Source organism: Capricornis sumatraensis, chromosome 10 (genome assembly GCF_032405125.1).
Source record: "Capricornis sumatraensis isolate serow.1 chromosome 10, serow.2, whole genome shotgun sequence".
Classification (NCBI taxonomy): Eukaryota; Metazoa; Chordata; class Mammalia; order Artiodactyla; family Bovidae; genus Capricornis; species Capricornis sumatraensis.
Genome location: NC_091078.1, coordinates 99,568,218 through 99,588,951, shown reverse-complemented (window position 1 = coordinate 99,588,951; position 20,734 = coordinate 99,568,218). Strand labels below are relative to the sequence as shown.

The window sequence follows — 20,734 nt, the reverse complement described above, 5'->3', positions numbered from 1 at the left end:
AGGAAATATGTCCAAATATCTAAAATGTGAAGGGTTCTTAGCATCACTTGTAATCCTTCTTGTAATAAGAGAGAAGCAAATTAAAATCAAATATAATGGGACTTCCCTGGTGGTCCAGTGGTTAAGACTCCAGGCTCCTAATGCAGGGGGCCCGGGTTCAATCCCTGGTCAGGCAACTAATCCCACATGCTGTAACTAAGGATTCTGCACGTGTCAGCAAAGATCCCACATACCGCAGCTAAGACCATGTGGCGCAGCCAAAAAAAAAGTATAGTATAAAAATAAAAACTCTTCACCCCTATAAATCTAGCCATGGGGATATATGCCCACATTTGTACACCAGTGATAGTTAGTGGAATAATACTGGAATAGCTAAACAGACCATGAAACGCATGAATGGAATAATACATAGCAGTTAAAAAGAGGTAGTATGAGGCAAAATAGCAAGTTGTAGAACCATATTTAGACTGTGACATTATTTGATTGTAAAATCTCTATGTAAAATGAAATAGCTGTTTCTACATGTACATACTTATATACATTTGCATTTAATATTTAAATGAGAAAAAAATTTGGCGAGAAATATAACAAATTCATAATTGTGTTTATGGGCCTCCCTGATGACTCAGATGGTAAAGAATCTACCCGCAATGCAGGAGACCTGGGTCCCATCCCTGGGCTCGGAAGATCCCCTGGAGGAGGACATGGCAACCCATGCCAGTATTGTTGCCTGGAGAATCCCATGGACAGAGGAGCCTGGCGGGCTACACTCCATGGGGTCACAAAGAGTTGGACACGACTGAGCAACTAAGCACACACATAACTGTGGTTACCCTGGGAGGGGGGCCTGGAAGTAGGGACAATACAGATTGTCAAGGAGATTTTAGCTTTGTCTGTGATGTTTGAATTTTTAGAGCAGGAGTTACCCAACAAAAAATAAAAACAAAGCCAACATTTAGTTAAGGGCGCCAGGTGGCTTCTGGTGGTTATGAAAGCTGAAAAAGAAGCAGTGTAACTGCTTCCGCAACCAGTGTTTACCCAGATGGGTCACTGGAAGCATGTGATATACAATGCTGGAAACTCACGTCCCTTTACCTTATTTGAATCATGATAACTTGGAAACCCACAGGACTTGAAGATACACTTAGTCTGTTGGTATTTTCAGAGCAAGTAAATGTATCTTCCAGAAGGTAGAAAATGTAAGTTGCTCAGTCGTGTCCAGCTCTTTGTGACCCCGTGGACTGTAGCCTGCCAGGCTCCCCTGTCCTTCACTATCTCCCAGAGTTTGTTCAAATTCATGTCTGTTGAGTTGGTGCTTGGTGGAGATAATTGTGAATCAAGCTCTCCGATAATCTCAGACATGGTTAAGCTGCAGGTTTTGGGCAATGTAGGCTATCTGTGCTCACACATCTGGTCACAGCTGGCTAGATCAGTCATTCCTCGAGTCCGGGGCAGCTTGTACATTACTGTCTTAAGACACAGGATGCTTGTGGTCAAGCCGTGGAAAGATAATCTCTGCAGGAGCTGTCTGGGTCTAGTGTGAGCCTAGTTGATATTTTCAGCAAAGTACAGAGGTTGAGAAAAGGGCTTTGGGGGGCAGTCAGGCTCAGTGGAGTACCTTCCTGCTGCCCACATTCATTAAGTTGGGTTTTTTTTTGGCAGTCTGAGCCAACTGTAGTTGGGTCCTACTGGATGGATGGGTGATAAGGGTCTGGGTGCCTCTGACAGCTGCCTCTTCTGCCCTTGCTGAGGCTCTGCCTTTGCAAGGTGGCTGTGACAGCCGCCCCGTGTGGCCTGAGAAGGCCTCCCAGCTCTGCCCCTGCTCTGGCTCTCCTTTTCTCGCCCGTGTCTAACTTCCCTGCAGCCGCGCTCTTGGTGCCGCCACTGTATGCCACCCTTGCCCCTTCTGAGGCGTGGTGCCTTTGGAGCATGCATCTGGGTCTTGAACCACTTTGGATAAAAAGGGGCCTCCTGAGAGCTGTGAAACAGGGTTTATGGAGGGCCTGGAATGTGCCGGATACTGCTGAGAGTGGGAAGATGGAGGAATAAGACAAGATGCCTGATGGGGTCTTTAGCAGGACCCAGACATGGACAGGTGGATGATCAGATGGATGATCGGGACATGGCTGGTGATGAGCGCAAACCATTTCAATGGGGGCTCCTGGTGTGGTGGTCTGGGCATTTGCTTCCTTCCGCTGGGACAAAGCAAAGTCAAGGCTCTTGAAGTCCCGCTGGCCCACAACCTCTAGCTCTTTTCTCATCTCCAAAATTAAGAAAGAGCAGAGGGACTTCCCTAGTGGTCTGAAGGTTAAGACCCGCTGCTTTCAATGCAGAGGGTGTAGGTTCAGGCCCTGGTCAGGAAATTAAGATTCCACATGCCACCAGGCGCAGCCAAAAAAAGTAAATTAAAAAAAAGCAAAGAGCTTAAACAGCACATATGTGTTTCTTTCCTGTGGCCACGAGGGGCACATCCTGTCTGGGGCTTCCTGGGCAGCTTGAGAAGGGCCAGGCTCTGTCACGAGTCTCCTCTTGGTACCCTGCCCCTCAAGCCTGAGGCACGCTCCCTGCTCTGAACCCCGTTACATGCCCCTGAAACTGCTTCTGGGGGGCTTCCAGGTGGGTGAACACGTGGAGATTTGGGAAGAGGGCCTGAAAGCTCTGCCCTCCTTCCCACACACCCATGCTTCTCTTCCATCTGGCCGTTACGAAGTTAGCACGCAAGTGTGCTAAGTCACTTCGGTTATGTCCGACTTTTGCCATCCTGTGGACTGTAGCCTGCCAGGGTGCTCTGTCCATGCGATTCTCCAGGCAAGAATACTGGAGTGGGTTGTCATGCCCTGCTGCAGGGGATCTTTCTGACCCAGTGATCTTCCTGACCCAGGGATCAAACTCGTGTCTCTTGGGTCTCCTGCATTGGGAGGCAGATTCTTTACCACTGTGCCACCTGGGAGGCCCTCTTCATTGCCTAGGAGAAGGTATATGTCGGGAGATCAGGAACCCCAGCGTGGACACAATGGGAGGCTCCAGCATGGCTGAAGTTATTGGCAGTCTGTAAGAGTTTATCACAGATATGAACAGGCCAACCGTGGGTACAGAACAACCACAAGCGTGGAATAACCAGCTCCTAGCACCGAACAGCCAACCACAAGCTGGGAATAGCTGACCACCAGCACTCAGGGAAGGATGGAGATGATGACCCCTCTGCCAATACAAGTGCAGAGACAGTGCCAAGGTGGGGAAGACAGCCAAGTGGGTAGAGATACCAGCCAAAATTTCCTCTGAAACTTCTATCATCTGTGCAAGAAAGTGAGAAACAAGACCAACGGCATTTGTTACCACCAGCTGACACCGAGAGGGCATGAAAATGACAGACAGAATTGGCTGGAGCAGAACCAAGAGACTGAAGACTTCCACCCGGCCCTGAAGACTTCCACCCGGCCACCTGCAGTGATGCACAGCGTCCCGGGGGTCCTGGGCCCCTATAGCAATCCACTGCAGCCCCAGAGGAGCCTGTGGAGAAACGGCCACCCCCATGGTGACCACACGTTACACCAACAGGGCACAAAGATTGCAATTACTAAAATCAAGACATGAGAGAAAATAGAAGAAACTCCTCTGGGAAGGGACCACCAGCATCCTACAAATCTCGTCTGCCTTCTGGATTGCCAGCTAACCTCTAAGGACAAGCGCTGTGTCTTGTTCGACTCTGCCTCCCTTCCCTGACCTGGCGCCTGGCAAGATAACATTCAGACAGTGCTTACGACCTGCCAGGCAGTGCCACCTCACTGCATTTTCACAGCACCCCTACAAAGGCAGGCCTATTAGCTCCACTGGAAGATGAATGGAGTCACACAGGAGTGAAGTGACTTGCCTGGGCTCACACAGTGAGTAGGGGAGCCAGGATTTTAACTTCTTGGAGGCCAACTCCAGAGTGAGTGCCCTTGACTGCCAGGCTATGCTGCCTGCAAGACAAGCTGTCCACACATATTTATAGAACCTGACAGACGTGTAAGTGCACAGGGCTGGCTGCCTTGCACAATGTCCTGAAATGTAGGGTCCATGTTGGGTTTCAAAGATGGAGATGTCCAGAAACTCAGAGCTCTCAGGGCACCCAGCCTCGACTAATTTTATCTCTAAAGATACTTCTGCTGGACACCCCTGATAGTACAGTGGGTAAGAGTTCATCTGCCTATGGAGTTGACACAGGTGTGATTCCGGGTCTGGGAAGATCCCACATACCGCAGGGCAACAAAATCCATGAGCCCCAACTGCTAAGCCTGTGTCTAGGGCCCAGGAGCCGCAACTCTGAGGCCTGCGTGCCCTACAGCCCGTGCTCCAAACAGACGCCACCGCAGTGAGAAGCCCACACACCGCAACGAAGAGCAGTCCCCACTCACCACAACTAGAGGAAAGCCCGCCCAAAGCAATGAAGACCCAGCGAAATCAAAAATAATCCAATCAAATAAAAAAGATACTTCTGCCAGCCAGGTTCACTCAGTAGTCGAGAAAAATGCAAACCCTGCTTGATGTAAAGCCTTGATGCTGCTAAACACATCTAAATTGCAATTAACCACTATTTACCTCAAAACTAAAGCTGTAACCTTCTTGATGCTGGTAATAGCATGCTTAACAATTTGATCAAATGTAGCTTTCAACCCAGCTGATGTTTCAGAAAACAGAATTCATCAGTAGCACTTCACTATGACGGAGATGGTAAACAAATCCCTCCATCTTCTACAACTCAAACTCAGTCCATTTCTGATTCCTCCGCTGGCTGTTTCCAACATTCTGCTAACACTGACGACAGTGGAGTCATCAGTGGACACACACACACGTATATATAACATTATGCCTTGTACACGGTTCTTGTGAATGAGAAGGAACCTTGGGCCAAGATATGATGGAACTGAGACTTCTCCAGGAGCCAGGCTCCAAGTGGGCACTGAGCGGGCACTCCCAAGACAGCATCAGATGGCCAAATCTGGGAGTGGATCCCATGTGATCATTTGGCAGATATTTACCAGGCCTGCCGGTCCACACTCCCACTTATTTTCTCTGCCTGTTTCTGCCTACTTCCCGAAGCAAATACTGATAAAGATAAGGATGAGAAACAGTCCGTGGGCAGGATCCGTCCTTAGCACAAGTGACAGAGGTCCTGGTTCAAGGCCACCTGTCATGACCCACAGACTCCAGCTCATAGACAACCCGCGGGAAGAGCCCCGGGGGCTCATCCTGTACCTTTTTCTCAATATCCACACCACTGCCCTCCTGTGAGGCAAGGGAACCCACGGAGCAAGTATTATGGAAGTGCTTGCTGTCAGGGGCTGACCTCGTCCTGATCCAAGGGTAGGGGCTCTGTGAGAGTGCACTCGTCAGCGCTGGGGCCTCCTCCTATGCTGTGCCCTGGGCACGTCGCCTCGCTGTAGTTTTGGCCCTGACAACCCTTCTTGAGGTTCACGGCATCTCAGTAAATGTGTGTGGAATGATACGCAACCTCACTGTCACAGAACCTGGGCTTCTGTGTGGTCCAGAAGCACAGACTGCAGGTTCTGAGCGTGCTCTGCTCCTGGCAAGCTGTGTGATGTTGGCCTAGTGTCATAAGCTCCCCGAACCTTCCGGTTTGTCATCAATAAATGAAGATAACTCTTGGGACTTGCCTGCAGGTAAAGCAGGTAAGAACCCGTCTGCCAATGCGAGGGACAGAGGCTCGATCCCTCTTCCGGGAAGAGCTTGTGTGTCACTACTCGTGTGTAACCACTGAAGCCCGTGCACCTGGAGCCTCCGCTCCGCAACAAGAGACGCCCTCACAGTGAGAAGCCCGTGCACCGCGACGGAGGGCAGCTCCCAGTCGCTGAAACCCAGCAGCGAAGACCCGCGCAGTCAAAACACACAATTTCAAGAAACAAATGAAGGCAACCCGTCTCCCTTACAAGACTACAATAAGGGTTAGTTGGGACCACCTGAGTGGTGTGCCTAGGGCAGGACTTGGCACGCAAAGTATGTGCCCATGGTATGGGGCATTCAGCCAATAAAAGTATTAATAGCACTGCTCACAGTGATGGTGATGTCCTGATTTACCGGAGGGTCAGTCAAGACACGAGCTCTAGAGCGTAACCTTCCACTGTCTTCATTAAAAACAATTCAGCACCCTGAACGCAGGATCGTCGTAGCTTATTGTGCTGAAATGGAGGCATGCTCCGCGTTCACCCAGTGACCTGGTGTCACTAGCAACGCACTTCCTGAAAGTCTTACAGGGTCCAGAGTCCAAGTGTGACTGACTTACAGACGAGAAGTAGGAAGGAATCTCGCCCCAGGCAAGAGATTCCAGGAAGGAACGAAGGAGGAGGGAGGGGGAAGGAAGGTGGGGCTCACTTACTGCTATCATTCTGTGGATGCTGGACGGAAACTTGAAACTGCAGCCGGAGGATGCCTGGATTCTGGGCATCTTGGTCACAGCCCTGCAGAGAGAGGTTGAAGTTCCCAGCCATGTTCCCGGGCTGCTGGTCCTCCAGCTTGAACACCTCGGGGTTGGTGGTGGAGCCTGGAATGTAGTACTCCACTCGCTCCTCCTTCTTCACGCAGTTGGAGACGTTGAACTGGAGGAAGGAGACGCTGGCCCGCAGAGGCGCGGGGATGACGAACTGCCACGTCATGAGCTCGTCCTCAGGGAAGCCGGCCGGGTAGTTGGCGGACATCAGAGTGGCCGAGCCCTCACCCTCGAACACAGACTCGATGATGCAGAGGCCTGTGGGGGTGGAACCCAAACGAAGAATAGGAGGTGATTACACTCTGCCTTGGTCATTCGTGGCTGGAGGGACCGAGGTTAGAGAAGAGGTGGAGGGCAAGGTCTCAGATCCTGAGCATTGGGTCTGGATATGGCATGTTTATACTCAAGGTAGAGGAGATCAAACCAGTCAGTCTTAAAGGAAATCAACCCTGAAGATTCATTGTGAGGACTGATGCTGAAGCCGAAGCTCCAGTACTTTGGTCACCTTTCATTGAAAAAGACCCTGATGCTGGGAAAGATGGAGGGCAGGAAAAGAAGAGGATGAGATGGTTGGATGGCATCACTCACTCGATGGACATGAGTTTGAGCAAACTCTGGGAGATAGTGATGGATAGGGAAGCCTGGTGTGCTACAGTCCATGGAGTCGCAAAGAGTCGGACACAACTGAGTGACTGAACAAGACTGAGAATGAGGCTACATCAGCATGTGTGAGTAAATGTTTAATAACCAGCCCAGCAGGGGAAAAAAATAAAGCCCTAATTTGTAGTGTCTGCCCACTTCCTTGGTGTAAAGACTCCCATTGTTGCTGTTTCCAAACTGCCAAAAGGAGATGGATGAAGATGGAGGTGGGCGGTGATGGACAGCCTCTCCCATAACATAGGATTTTTACCGTACAGATCCAATCGGCATACCCACCCTCAGAGCATAGAGAAGAGTAAACTGTAGTAACTAAGCAGGGATGAGCTTCAAGTTCTTATTACCTTTGCTCCTAAACTAATTTATCTAGTTATAAGTTTATAGAGTTTTAATAACTGCTCTGTTTACTACCAGCTCACGAAATTCCAAAACACTTAGCAATTGGCACTCAGAGCTGCGGTGAGCCAGCATTGGCACACCGCCACCAATATAATTCGAGAAAATATGAAAGAGACGGAAGACAGGACAAAGACATGAGAAGCAGAGCCTCGGAGTGGTAGGTCTGCGCAGCCAGTCCCGTTCTACTTCTTGAACACAAGTCTCACATACCAAGGACAAAGGACAGAGTCACCACCTGATCTGTGTAACAGAGAAGGGTGGGCTCTCACCAGGCGGCCTGCGAGCTCACAGAAGAGTGGGATGTGCTTTAAGGGGTCAGATGGAATCACCAAACTGCCGCCATCAGACTGTTTCTGATGGAGAGCGAGGCTGATTTTGTAGGTTTCAACCTCAACCACTAGTTGGGGAGACGGGGGTGGGCAAGCTCACGTTTTATCGATGAGCGGTTTGCGATGCTGAAGCCAGAGACGTTTCTGTTGTGGAACCACGGCAGTTCCAAAGCCAGGTTCACTCCCTCTTGCATCTTGATCCGGGACACAGTGCCGTTGCCGCAGAAGGTTCCGATCTTGACCATCGTGCTGGCGTCGACGCGGCCACTGATACGGTGAGTGACTCCATCCGGGCAGTTCTCCAACGGCCCAATCTGCCTCAGGCGCGACAGGGAGAACTGCAGCTCGAGACTGATGTTCTTGCTCGCTTTGATGTCCCAGATGAAGGTTCTGTTGAGTGTGGGCAACACCGACGTGGAAGGCTGAAGATGAACCTCGCCAAAGGGACACTGGCCTGACACGCAGTCTGAAACACAGTCACAAAACGGTCTGGTCACAAACGCTACTGGACCCCTCACTGCCCCACCTCTTCAGCCCCTGGAGTGCAGGGGTCCCCAACCTTTGGGATCTAACGCCTGATGGTCTGAGGTGGCGCTGATTTGGTAATAGTAGAAATATTCATGTTGTGTAGCAGAAAAAAACAAGACCCTGACACTGGGAAAGATTGAGGGCAGGAGGAGAAGGGGGCGGCAGAAGATGAGATGGTTGGATGGCATCACTGACTCAACAGACATGACTTTGAGCAAATCTGGGGAGTTGGTAAAGGATAGGGAAGGATGCCAGCATGCAGCCTGGCACGCCGCAGTCCATGGGGTTGCAAAGAACCATACACAACTGAGCGACTGAACAACCACCGGCAGAACCCAACACAGCACTATAGAGCAATCATCCTCCAATTTAAAGCAAATAACTGTTTGAAAAAGGTAAAAAATAATTAAAATAAAGGCTACAAAAATAATAGGAGTAAAGTGAAAGTGAAGTCGCTCAGTCGTGTCCGACTCTTTGTGACCCTGTGGACTGTAGGCTCCTCCGTCCATGGGATTCTCCAGGCAAGAATACTGGAGTGGGTTGTCATTTCCTTCTCCAGGGGATCTTCCTGACCCAGGGATCAAACCCAGGTCTCCTGCATTGTAGGCAGACGCTTTACCGTCTGAGCCACCAGGGAAGACTGGTGTAAGAGGTAAGGTGCACAATAAATGTAATGCCCTTGAATCGTCCCCAAACCACCCCCCTCCCCCCCGCCCCGCACCTCCCATCTCCTGGCTACCTGAATGCTGCCTGGCAATCACTCAGGAGTGTGTCCCTCTCTGGGGAAGTGCCTTGGCTGGAGGGAACTGCTTTGGGGCAGAAAAGCCTGAGAGATTTCCCTGCCCCCTGACTCGCATCCCCGCAGAGGGTGGCAGCGCAGAGATCTTCAGTTGTGTCCGATTCTCTGTGACCCTATGAACCACAGCTCACCAGGCTCCCCTATGCATGGGATTCTCCAGACAAGAACACTGGAGTGGGTTGCCATTCCCTTCTCCAGGGGATCTTCCCGACCCAGGGATCAAACTTGCGTTTCCCGCATCAGCAGGTGCATTATCACGGGGCCACAGGGGAAGCCCCAGTCACCACCAGCCTGACCCTCTGCCCCTTTTCACATGACCCAGCCCGGCAACTGCCACTCAAGCTCCAGTTCAGCCTGCTGCTAAAACCACAAGTACCCCTCACTTTACTCATTTTATCCTGTTTTCCTCACTTCTTCACGTTTCTTCCGACAGGAACTCTCCTTTTTTTTAAGAGGGTTTTTTTTTTTGGACCTTTTATTTTTTTTAAGTCTTTATTGAATTCGTTACAATATTGCTTCTGTTTCATGTTATAGTGTTTGTTTTTGTTTTTTTTTTTGCTGAGAGGCATGTGGGACCTTAGCTCTCCGACCAGGGATCAAACCTGTACCCTCTGCACTGGAAAGCGAAGCCTTAACCACTGGACCACTAGGAGACTCCCTCCCCCAGGGGAACTCTCTTGATACCGACTTAAAGACAAGAATCTCCATGTCAGGCTCTGCTTCCAGTGGACCAGACCAAAGTCACCTCCTAACTACACGTCTCCCCCACTTTTTGCAAGTTTGCTTTATACCACTTCACTTTTATGAAAGACTTACATTAGTACATGTTTCCATGAACCAAAATAAATCCAAAGAGAATTTTTACTTTTATGAAAAAAGGTGGAAAGCGTGAACAGCGTCTGGTGTTTATTTTGCAGGGAGCCATTAGAGGCAGTGCATACCTCAGGAGTGGGCATTGCTCTCTCTCCCTGGAATGAGACTCAGCCTCTCAGCAACAAGCCGTCACAGCTCTATACTGTATCTGTGAGCATCTGTGCTTTATTTCAAATTACTTTATGCCTCCATTAGCAAAATATGTCCTGTGGTAATTGCTGCTTCGATTTACACCATTCCAGCTTGTGAAAAAACTGTCATAGGAACTGCTTTTGAAGAGCAGGGGAAACCAGCATTGTTTTCCAGATTAAGTTAGTGGAGTCCAGCTTGTGGCTCCATTCTCAGCCCCCCAGAGCGGGGGCCTTTGCAGTGGGGCTTGTGCTTTGGGATGTTCTACCTCCTTGATCCCGAAAGTCATGATTTCATAATTTTTCAGGCATTGCGCCAAGCTTTACCCTTTAAAACTGGTTTTCCCATCAGTGCAGTCATGAGCAGATGGAGTATGCCCTGAGTGTACAAGCCCTTAATGGCTGGAACCCAGAGGCCAGGTCATCTTCTTGCCTCCTGGCTTTACTGCTGGTACGTTATTACCACTGCTGTTCAATCTTTTCCCCTAAGGCTAATGTCTAATCCTTTGATGTACTTTGTTTCCTAAACCTTTTTAAAACAAAGGGAGAATTTTCAGTGAGGTGGATTTAACTAGAATCTGTCTTACAGAGTAAGTGAGAAAGAGAAAAACAAATATCGTATATTAACACATATATATGGAATCTAAAAAAATGGTACTGATGAACCTATGTGCAGGACAGCAAGTAGAGACGCTGTCAGAATAGAGAGGGAGGGACAGGAAGGCCTGACGTGCTGCAGTCCATGGGGTCGCAGAGTCAGACGCGACTGAGTGACTGAACGATAGAGACGCAGACACAGAGAATGGACTTGCGGGCACAGTGGGGGAAGGAGAAGGTGGATGAACTGAAAGAGAAGCATTGACAGACAGACGTTGTGCAAGACACATAGCTCGTGGGAAGCTGCTGTATAGCACACGGGGCGCAGCTTGGTGCTCTGTGATGACCTAGAGGGGTGGGAGGGAGGCTCAAGAGGGAGGGGATATAAGTATACCTATGGCTGATTCACGCTGTTGCACGCAGAAACTAACATGGAAAAGCAATCATACTCCAACTGAAAAGAAATTAAAAAGAAACAAAAGAAAACAAAGGGAGAAACGTTGTCTCAGGGAGGCAGTAAGGAAAAGCAGGCAGTGTGGCTTTTGTGGTCTCGAGCGCAGGGAATCTGAAAGGTGCAAAGCACTCTGGCCACTGTAATAATAATCTGCAAGTTTTTTATTGCTGCTCCGGGAGACTATGTGAAACTACTGCCAACTCGAAAAGGACTTACGGGAGAATTTCAGAGCTGTCAAGGACCTCTGAGGTCAGCACATCAAGCCTCTCACTTTTTGCAAAGAGCCCTGGGCTCCGGGTGGCTTGTGTGGCGCTCACAGCGCACACGCTTCCAGGACCAAAGCCCAGACTGTTGTTTGTTGACTTGCAGTCTTGCCCGTCCCCTGCACTGCTCGAGTGATAAAGCAAGGTTAGATAACGAGGTGACGAATGCAGGTAAAATCAGGTTTTTTGTGTAGGTAAAGATAGTATCAACGTTTTGGAGCTCACAGAAACTCTACTGTTTGCATTCAGCCAGGGCTACCTTTCAGCTACACCTCCCATGTGGCTTGGAGTGGCTCCTACTGGCTTCCGTGTTCTTATGAGATCACTTAGCCCAACGAAGGCAACGATTTCTGACTTAATTCCATAACAAGTACCTGGAGCAAAAAAGCTCCGTCTCTCAGCCACAGCCCTGCCACCAGTCACGTGACCCTGTGGCTGTCAGGTTGTATGGACATTTTTTAATGTGTTGCTAAGAGCTTAGTTTTCAGAATGGACACACAAGTTCAGTTCAGGTCAGTTCAGTGGCTCAGTCATGTCCGACTCTTTGCAACCCTATGGACTGCAGCACCCCAGGCCTCCCTGTCCATCACCAACTCCCGGAGTCCACCCAAACTCATGTCCATTGAGTCAGTGATGCCATCAAGCCATCTCATCCTCCGTCGTCCCCTTCTCCTCCTGCCCTCAATCTTTCTCAGCATCAGGGTCTTTTCAAATGAGTCAGCTCTTCGCATGAGGTGGCCAAAGCATTGGAGTTTCAGCTTCAACATCAGTCCTTCCAATGAACACCCAGGACTGATTTCGTTTAGGATGGACTGGTTGGATCTGCTTAAAGTCCAAGGGACTCTGAAGAGTCTTCTCCAACACCACAGTTCAAAATCATCAATTCTTTGGCACTCAGCTTTCTTCACTGTCCAACTCTCACATCCATACATGACCACCGGAAAAACCATAGCTTTGACTAGATGGACCTTTGTTGGCAAAGTAATGTCTCTGCTTTTTAATATGCTGTCTAGGTTGGTCATAACTTTCCTTCCAAGGAGTAAGCGTCTTTTAATTTCATGGCTGCAATCAAAATCTGCAGTGATTTTGGAGGCTCCAAGTCTTCAGTTCCCCGTCCAGTGTAAAAAGGTTTACATAACTCAAATGATTCCTTATCCAGAGGATGGAGAAGCGTCATTTCTGTAGTGATTCACACCTCAGATCCCCTGCACAGACTTCTACTTTCATTAGCTTTAATGGAGTCATTTGAGAAGGGATGACATTGTAAATCAGTTATATCTAATATAAAATAAAAGTTAAGCTTCTTTTTTTAAAAAGGAGGGATGACAGCAGAGGGGCTAAACATTGAAACTTTCAGAATGTTTATTCAGAAAGGTTTTTAAAAACCAGAGGTAAGCAGAACACTGAACTTGATTCCAGTGTGTAGATTTATAATTCTAAAAATGTTATTTTCATATCATTTTCAAAAACTACGAGCATGGGTTTTTATTATTCGGGAAAATGTGTGAGATGAGTCTCATGAGATGTGTCTTGTGAGATATGATTGTGGTATCTTTTTCCTTTTTGCAAGATGGCAGTCATTTTCTTGACTTAAAAAAGTCTTGATTATAAAAGTAATGCCTGCTTGTAAAAAAATGACAGTACGGAGGAACAGAAAGAAGACCATGGATGTCAGCTGTTCCCCTCCCCTACTCACTAGAGAAATGATATAAGGATAGCATTTTGGTGTTTAATCCTCCAGACTTGAGGCTCTGTATGATTCTGTGTATTTAATAAAGTGAAATTAAACTATACATGGGCTTCCTTGTATAGTTTAGTGAGAAAGAATCTGCCTGTCAAGCAGGAGACACAGGTTCGATCCCTGGTTTGGGAAGATCCCCTGGAATAGGAAGTGGCAACCCACTCCAGTATTCTAGCCTGGAAAACCCCATGGACAGAGGAAACTGGCGGGCTACAGTCCATGGGGTCCAAAAAGAGTCAGATACAACCTAGGGACTAAAATAACAACTGTGAAAACCATTCTCCTACTGAAAGCTGCACTGTTTTGCATGGAACAAAGCGACCAGGGGTATCTTTCCATGTCAAACATTAATACATAGATTTCCTTCATTCTTTAATAGCAATACACCATCCCTTTGAATTCTAAGTATATCAATAGTCTCCTCACCTATGTGAAAGCTTCACTGACATTTTAACTGTAATTTACTTAAACTCATAAATTAATTTTGGGGAGAAATGACACAAAAAATACTGAGATTTTCATCAAGTAACATGGGAACATCTCTCCATTTACTTACATCTTCTCTTTGGTCTTTCAGGAAAATTGTATATTTTGCTTCATATACATCCTATGTATTTATTAAGATTATCTCTAAATACTTAAACAGAAATTTTGAATACTGGCGACCAAAAGCATGCACAGTGGGAATCCTTATGTTGTTCCTTGTTTTACTGGTAATGCTTCTATGTCTGATGGTTAAATATACTTGGTATTTCTTTTTCTTGGCCACACTGTGCCGCAAGCGGAACTTCCCCTATCAGGGATCAAATCCACACCCTCTGCAGTGGAAGCATGGAGTCTTAACCACAGGATCGCCAGGGAAGTCTCTGCTATTGGTTTTTGATGAATACAATTTATTGGATTAAGAAAACATTCCTCTGTTTCTGGTTTACTAAGAGTGTTTTGGGCTTCCCTGTTGGCTCAGCGGTAACGAAGCCTGCAATGCCAAAGAGGCAGGTTTGATCCCGGGGTTGGGAAGATCCCCTGGGGGAGAGCATGGCACCCCACTCCAGTATTCTTGCCTGGAGAATCCATGGACAGAGGAGCCTGGTAGGCTATAGTCCATAGCACTGCAAAGAGTCGGGCGTGACTGAAGTCACTGAGCATGCATGCCAGAGCATTTTATTAAAATCATTAAAAATCATCTGTTAAGATGATCAAGTGTGGGCCTCCCTGGTGGTCCAGTGGTTAAGACTCCATCTGCCAATGCAGGGAACATGGGTTTGAACCTTGGTCTGGCAAGATTCCACATGCTACAAGGCAACTAACCCATCAGCCAAAACTACTGACCCCATGTGCCTACAGCCTGTGCTCCGCAACAAGAAAAGACACTGCAATGAGAAGCCCGAACATCGCAATCAAGAGTGGCCCCCACACTCTGAAACTTGAGATAACCCATGCTCAGCAACGACGACCCAGCACAGCCAAAAATAAATAAACACAACTGAAAAAAAAAAATCAATTGCAGTTCTTCCCTTTCACATACTCACATGCTGCAGTACACTGAGCTGATTGGCTAATGGTTAGAACTATCCTGTCTTCCAGCAAGTCCCCCTGCTCTTGTTGCTTTGGTCTTTCCATGCAATTTTTGGATCTGATACACTTCTATTTTACTTAGGATTTTGGGGGCAAAGCATATTCCTAAGAGATTAGTCTATTTTCTTTTTATGCAGTGGAAGAGTTTGACATCAGGGTTTTAAGGACCTTAGAAAATGAACTGTGAAATTTCACCTCTTTCAACGTTCTAGAATGGGGTTTGACAAACCACAGCTCATAGGCCCAATCCAGTCAAACATCTGTTCTTGTAAATAAACAAGGCATGTTCATTGCCCATTTGTTTACCTATTGTCTATGGCTGATTTTGTGCTATCATAGCGGAGCGGGGGGGTTGTAACAGACACCATCTGGCATAGACCGTCTAAGATATTTACTCCCTGGCCTTTTACAAAAAAAAGGTTTGTCAACCTTCCTCTGGAATTGTTTAAATATCACAGAAATTATCTGCTACCTGGAGTTTCATAGGACACTTCTGTGAAACCACCTCTGCCAAACCCAAACCCTTTCTCCTTCACATTGGACATTTTTTCCAGTCTCCTCCTTGATTATATATTTATTCACATTTCCTCCCTTTCTTTGAGTCAATCTGGCCTGGTAAATTTTCCCTGGAAATCATTTTGTCATTCAGATTTTCACAATTATTATCAGTCTCTTACAGTTTCAGCAATCTGCTTTCTACATGTCAGTAAATCCGCATGTATGCATTCACTGTTACGTATTTGCAATTTCTCTTTCTTCTTTCCTGAAGACTAGTCAGAGATTTGTCTATTTAATTGGCCTTTACAAAGAACCAGGTTTTGGCTTTGGTTATGGACACTTCTGTTTGGCTGCACTGGGTCTCCACTGCTGTGTGTTGAGTGGGGGCTACTCTCTAGCTGCACACAGGCTTCTCACTGCCGGGTCTTCTCTTGTTGTGGAGCGCGGGCTCAGCAGTTGTGGGACATGGGCTCAGTTGAACTAGAGATTGAACCTGTGTCCCTGCATTGGCGGGTGGCTTCTTAACCACTGGACCACCAGGCAAGTCCATAAACATAATTTTTAAAACTGCTTTTAAGTACTTGAATTTCTCTTTTTATTTTTATGAATTCCTTCTTCTCAAGGTTTATTTTCTTCTTCTTCCTTCATGATCTATTCCAATTCATCTATTTTCAGTTAAAGGTGAAGAAATGTTCTGAGTATGACTTTGATTACATCAAAATAGTGTTCTCGTTGTTAATATATCTCATTGGCATGCCACCTTAAAATAATTGGGAAAGTAGACCTTTAATTCTTTCTGCCTGATTAGTATTTCTTAAGTCAATCTCCTATCCCAAACTCGACTTATCATTAATAATGCCAAGTATCTGCAGTTTATTGAATGCCAGTATGTCATACACCTCAATCCATTATTTTATTTCAGCCCGAAAACATCCCTATTGGTTGGCACAATGACTCTCGTTTTACAGACTAGAAAACGAAATCGCAAAGCCGGTAGGTAACTTATATGAAGCCATGCAATCAAGGCACATGATCAGTCACCCTGGCACTTGAAGTCAAACCAGGTCCCTCGGCAAAGCTGCTGGTTTTTTCCCATTGTAACTAGTGGATCCACTGCCCCACTCTTAGCTCCTCAATCTTCCAATTCCTCTGTCCTCCAGCTCCCTTGACTTCCGCTCCCGCTCAGCCAGATGTTTTTAGCACATCAGACAGAGCATCACCCGAGGATCCATAGCTCTGCTATGAGACAGTGTGGCGTAGCGGCCACAGGCAGACACTCTGGACCCAGAATTCCCAAATACTTGGGGTTCCTGTCTTGCTGAGACACACCAGCTGTGCCATCTTAGGCAAGTGACTTCCTCTGAGAACTTCTCTTAGGGCTGCTTTGAGGATTAAAAGAAAACAAACAAACCAACCCTGAAACCATGCAAAACGCTTAGGACCGTGACTGGCCACATACAAGCTAAAGAGAGTGCAGAATTTCAGAACAGGTCTCACCTCTCTAGCAGTAGAGGCTGGGTTAGCTTGGAAAGAAGAGACAGGGAGGCCAAAGAGTCCACGAGTACGTACTTACCAATGTTCTTTTGGATCTCGATAACGAAGTAATTATGTGGATCCTGGCAGCTAAAGGAAAAGACCTTTTTCTCTCCGGCTTTGATGGACAGAGTGGATTCCCATCTTTTAGCCATGATGTAACAGAGTTTTGCTTGCAGAGCCTGGGTCCCAGGCTTCAGGAGGACTGTGATGCCGCTTCCACGTGGCAGATCAATCTCATAAGCTTCAGAAAGAAGGAAGAAAAATAATAGAATGAAGAGGATGAACTAGGGCTGCCTACCTGCTGCCGTCCCCTCAGCTGGTCCAGGAGGATGGTCTTCTGAACCCTTTTATTCCTTCCTCCAGGTCTGAGAAGCAGGGTAATACCAAATGACAGTATCATCCTTACCTGCAGAGAAGAACCCGACCACTGTGGGCTAGGCCCTGATGTTCATCTCTGATGTGGCTTATTCATTTCTCGAAAAATTAAAAGCACTACACCATGTTCTAGGTGTCCAGAGCAGTATGTGTTCAGATACCCCTATCTGTGCGATATTAAATAGAAACTGCCATATCTCTTCACAGTACAACTGTAGGTAAAAGTCCACACATAGAAACTGTCTTTCTGTAGAGACACATGTTTATCTGTAAAAAGCTGCTGTCCACTGCCCAGGATGCCTCATATGCCCTGTGCACACATATACGCAGTAGTGGAGGCTGGGCAAACTTGTGGAAATTAGATATAAACATATTGATCTATGAACTTGGCAAGTCAGAGCCAAACATTGCTCAGACCTCAGGCTGGCGCTCAGCAAAATCATGTGAGCAAACTGTATCAAGCAAGACAGACGGGGGTTGGTTACTAAACAGAGAGGTGGGTGCATCCGGGTCAGGATGAACCAGTCCCATCTCCTTCCCATTCCCTCTGCTTGAGGGATTTTTAGGTCCTCCCAGGCCAAAAGGAAGAGCTGTTTTTCTCCTGAGTGATCCCTGTTCCTTCCTGGACTTGAGTGCTGACTGTGGTCTCTGGGTGGCTGCTGGGCTGGGTACAAAGAATGGAGGGACAGTCTTCTGGAGGAGGGAACCATGGGGCTCGTCAGTCCTCTGCCCCACCATGTTTGGCACAAACAGCCGCTCAGCACCTGTTATGGCACCTTGTTCACACGCACAAGAGGTGCTCCATAACCGTTTAGCCAGTGAACAGCAGTTTAATCAAAAGCTTTACCTTCCCCTTTCCTTTCTAAAATTTTTAGAATCAAATTTATTGAGACATAATTTACAGACACTAAGAAAGACCTAAAAGACTTCTGACAAATGTGTATACGTGTGTATGCCACCGCGATTAAGATATAAAAATGTTCATCATCCACTGAAGCTCCCTCGGTGCACTTAGCCACCGACCTCCACTCCTGGCCCCAGGAAACTATCAATTAGTTTTGCCTGACCTAGACTTTCCCGCAAAACAGCAGCTGGCTGCTTTTGCTCAGCATATCTGAGGGTCACCCACGTTACTGCATGGATCTGCAGTTTGTTCCTTTTCATTGCCGCATAGTATTCCACTGTCTGGAGAGACTGCAGTCTATTCATCTGGGCATCCATTCAGTGACAATGGAGTTCTTTCCAGTTTTTGACCAACCACGTGACTTCATTTTCCCAGAGCTGCAAGCCTGCTCAAGAGCTGTGCTCACTTCTCTCACTCAGGGCCCATGTGTTCCCACCTCCCAGTTGCTGTGTCCCATCAAACATCTGGATTTTTGTCAACCTCCTCTGAACCCCCTCCCCCTCATTCACTCTATGCCAGGCTCACCCGCCAGCAGCTCTTTATACGGGGGGTGGAAACCGATCTCTCAATCTGAGATAATGAAACAGAGCAGGACCATATGGTCCTTGTGCCAACCCCCCCTCCCCGGCCCCGGACACCATGGCCTCTGCCTGCCTTTTGCCTTTAGTCAAACTTGAGTCAAAGAATAAGTTTCATCAGAGAAGTGAGAAGTGCTGAAACCAAGGAAAACAGTCCAAGAAGACTAAATATTAATGTAGTCGTTAAGCACAGCCAAGAACCTTTAGTTCTTTCTCAAGGGCTGTTGATAATATTCTGAGTGTATCCTGGGAGCTGTCTTATAGATACCAAAGCACCAGGTGGAGAAGTTAACTACACGCTGACCAGACTGTACCCAGGACTTGAGCTGCCACAATTCTGAGAACTGACTGCAAAGAAATGGGAACCAGTGCAACCCGCAACTGAAGATTAGCTGTACGTACAACAACCACGATGATGCTGGGCGGACCACTGACAACCAATCTGAAGCGGTCAGAGATGACTGTGCTGTTTCTGCATGTGGCCCCCCACCCCCGACTCTGCCTATAAATGCTCTCACCCCCTGCTTGTTTGCACAGATGTCTGCCACCCTCCCCCTACAGTTGCTGCCACCTGAAATAAAACAAACTTTCCTTTCCACCAACCTGGCCTGTTTATTGCCTTTTGAGCAGCAAGCAGCTGGACTCCCCGCCACCACCCCCCCAATCCGTTCGGTAACAATGAACTGCAAATATTTCCTCGAGGTTATGAGGGAAGAACTTTACCCTCTGGGCCTCTGTTCCTTCCTTTGTAAAATGAGGAGGTTGGGCTAGACTAGCTCTACCTTCCCAGGCAGCTCATCTGTGATCAGTATCCAAGGAAATAAGAAGCGATTTTGCCAATGTAAGCTTTCCCAACTACCGCCCAGCCTGACACCTGTCTCCGGCACAGCTGGCTTCGCTACTTTGTTTCCAAGGGGGCTCAGGTTTTGCATATTTTGGAGCAGGGCTTCTCATCCCTCTACCCTCAGCTCCCATCCGTCTCCACCTTGGCCACTGAGCACGGGCTACCTTTGCCCTTTTTCCTGAACACAAGCCTCTTTGCTACCTCCGGGCCTTTGCACGTGCTGGTCCTGGTCTTCATAATGCTCTTTCTCTAGCAAAAGCTGGTTCCTTTTTGTTTTAGGGGTCTCAGCTCAAAGATCACCTCCTCAGAGCTGTCCGTGACCATTACCCAAAGTGTTCACCCCACCCCAACCCAGCTGTCCTGCCCCTGCTGTTTGTGCATCCTCTGAGGGGACCCATGTTACTCATTCCTACCTCCCGAGACCAGAACGCGAGCCGCTGCATCCCAAAGGGCAGCAGGAGCTTGCCTGTCTTCCTCAGTGACAGCCTTGGGAGCCAAACAGTGCCTGCTGGGTGCCCTCACGGAGGAGAATTGACGACCCGCCTGACAGCACCGCATAAAATCTCCACATCCTTGTCTTTGTGCCGTTTAGTTTCTCATAGACTTACCACCATTTCTGTGCTTCAGTTTGGGCTATAAATCTTAGTGGGACTCTTTAGTTCCGTGTAAATCAGGGACTCTGAGCTTTATGATTAATAGCTTCAGAAAAAGAAAACATCCTCTGAGGCAGAAGTTTCTTTACTTACTGCTTCATCTTCAAGCAGCATGGCCTTTGAGAATCTTCTGAGAGAGGGGGGAAGGTCCAGGGGTTCTTTAAGACACTAGATTAAAAATGGGTCCAGGGACTTGCCTGGTGGTCCAGTGGCTAGGGCTCCATGCTCCCAACGCAGGGGGTCTGGGTTCAATCCCTGGTTGGGGAACTAGATCCCACAAACCACAATGAAGATCTGGTACAGCCAAATAAATAAAAATGTTTAAAAAGAAATATTTTAAAAATGAGTCCAGATGCATGATCAGAAACCCAGTGGGCAGATGTATATCTGAGCTGAATACATAAACCCTTGCCTTCTTTTTCTGTCATCACAAAAAAAGGTTTCACCACGTTATTTGTACAAAAAAAAAGAATTCTTGGAGCACCCAGTCTTTGTGGCCCCCAACCCTGGGCCTCC

General features: G+C 47.6%; 1 protein-coding gene across 1 annotated transcript in view; it reads right to left on the bottom strand.

Annotated features, from left to right (window-relative positions):
- The window catches only part of CDCP1 (CUB domain containing protein 1), a 32,363-nt gene extending 12,561 nt beyond the window's left edge, over nt 1-19,802 (bottom strand). Inside the window, exons 1-4 of the mRNA XM_068983135.1 lie at nt 19,730-19,802; nt 16,902-17,105; nt 7,973-8,338; nt 6,377-6,745 (exon numbers count right to left, since the gene is read on the bottom strand). Coding sequence (XP_068839236.1) covers nt 6,377-6,745; nt 7,973-8,338; nt 16,902-17,105; nt 19,730-19,802 — 1,012 coding nt within the window. The remainder of the gene's footprint in view (nt 1-6,376; nt 6,746-7,972; nt 8,339-16,901; nt 17,106-19,729) is intronic.
- Nucleotides 19,803-20,734: the final 932 nt, after the last annotated feature.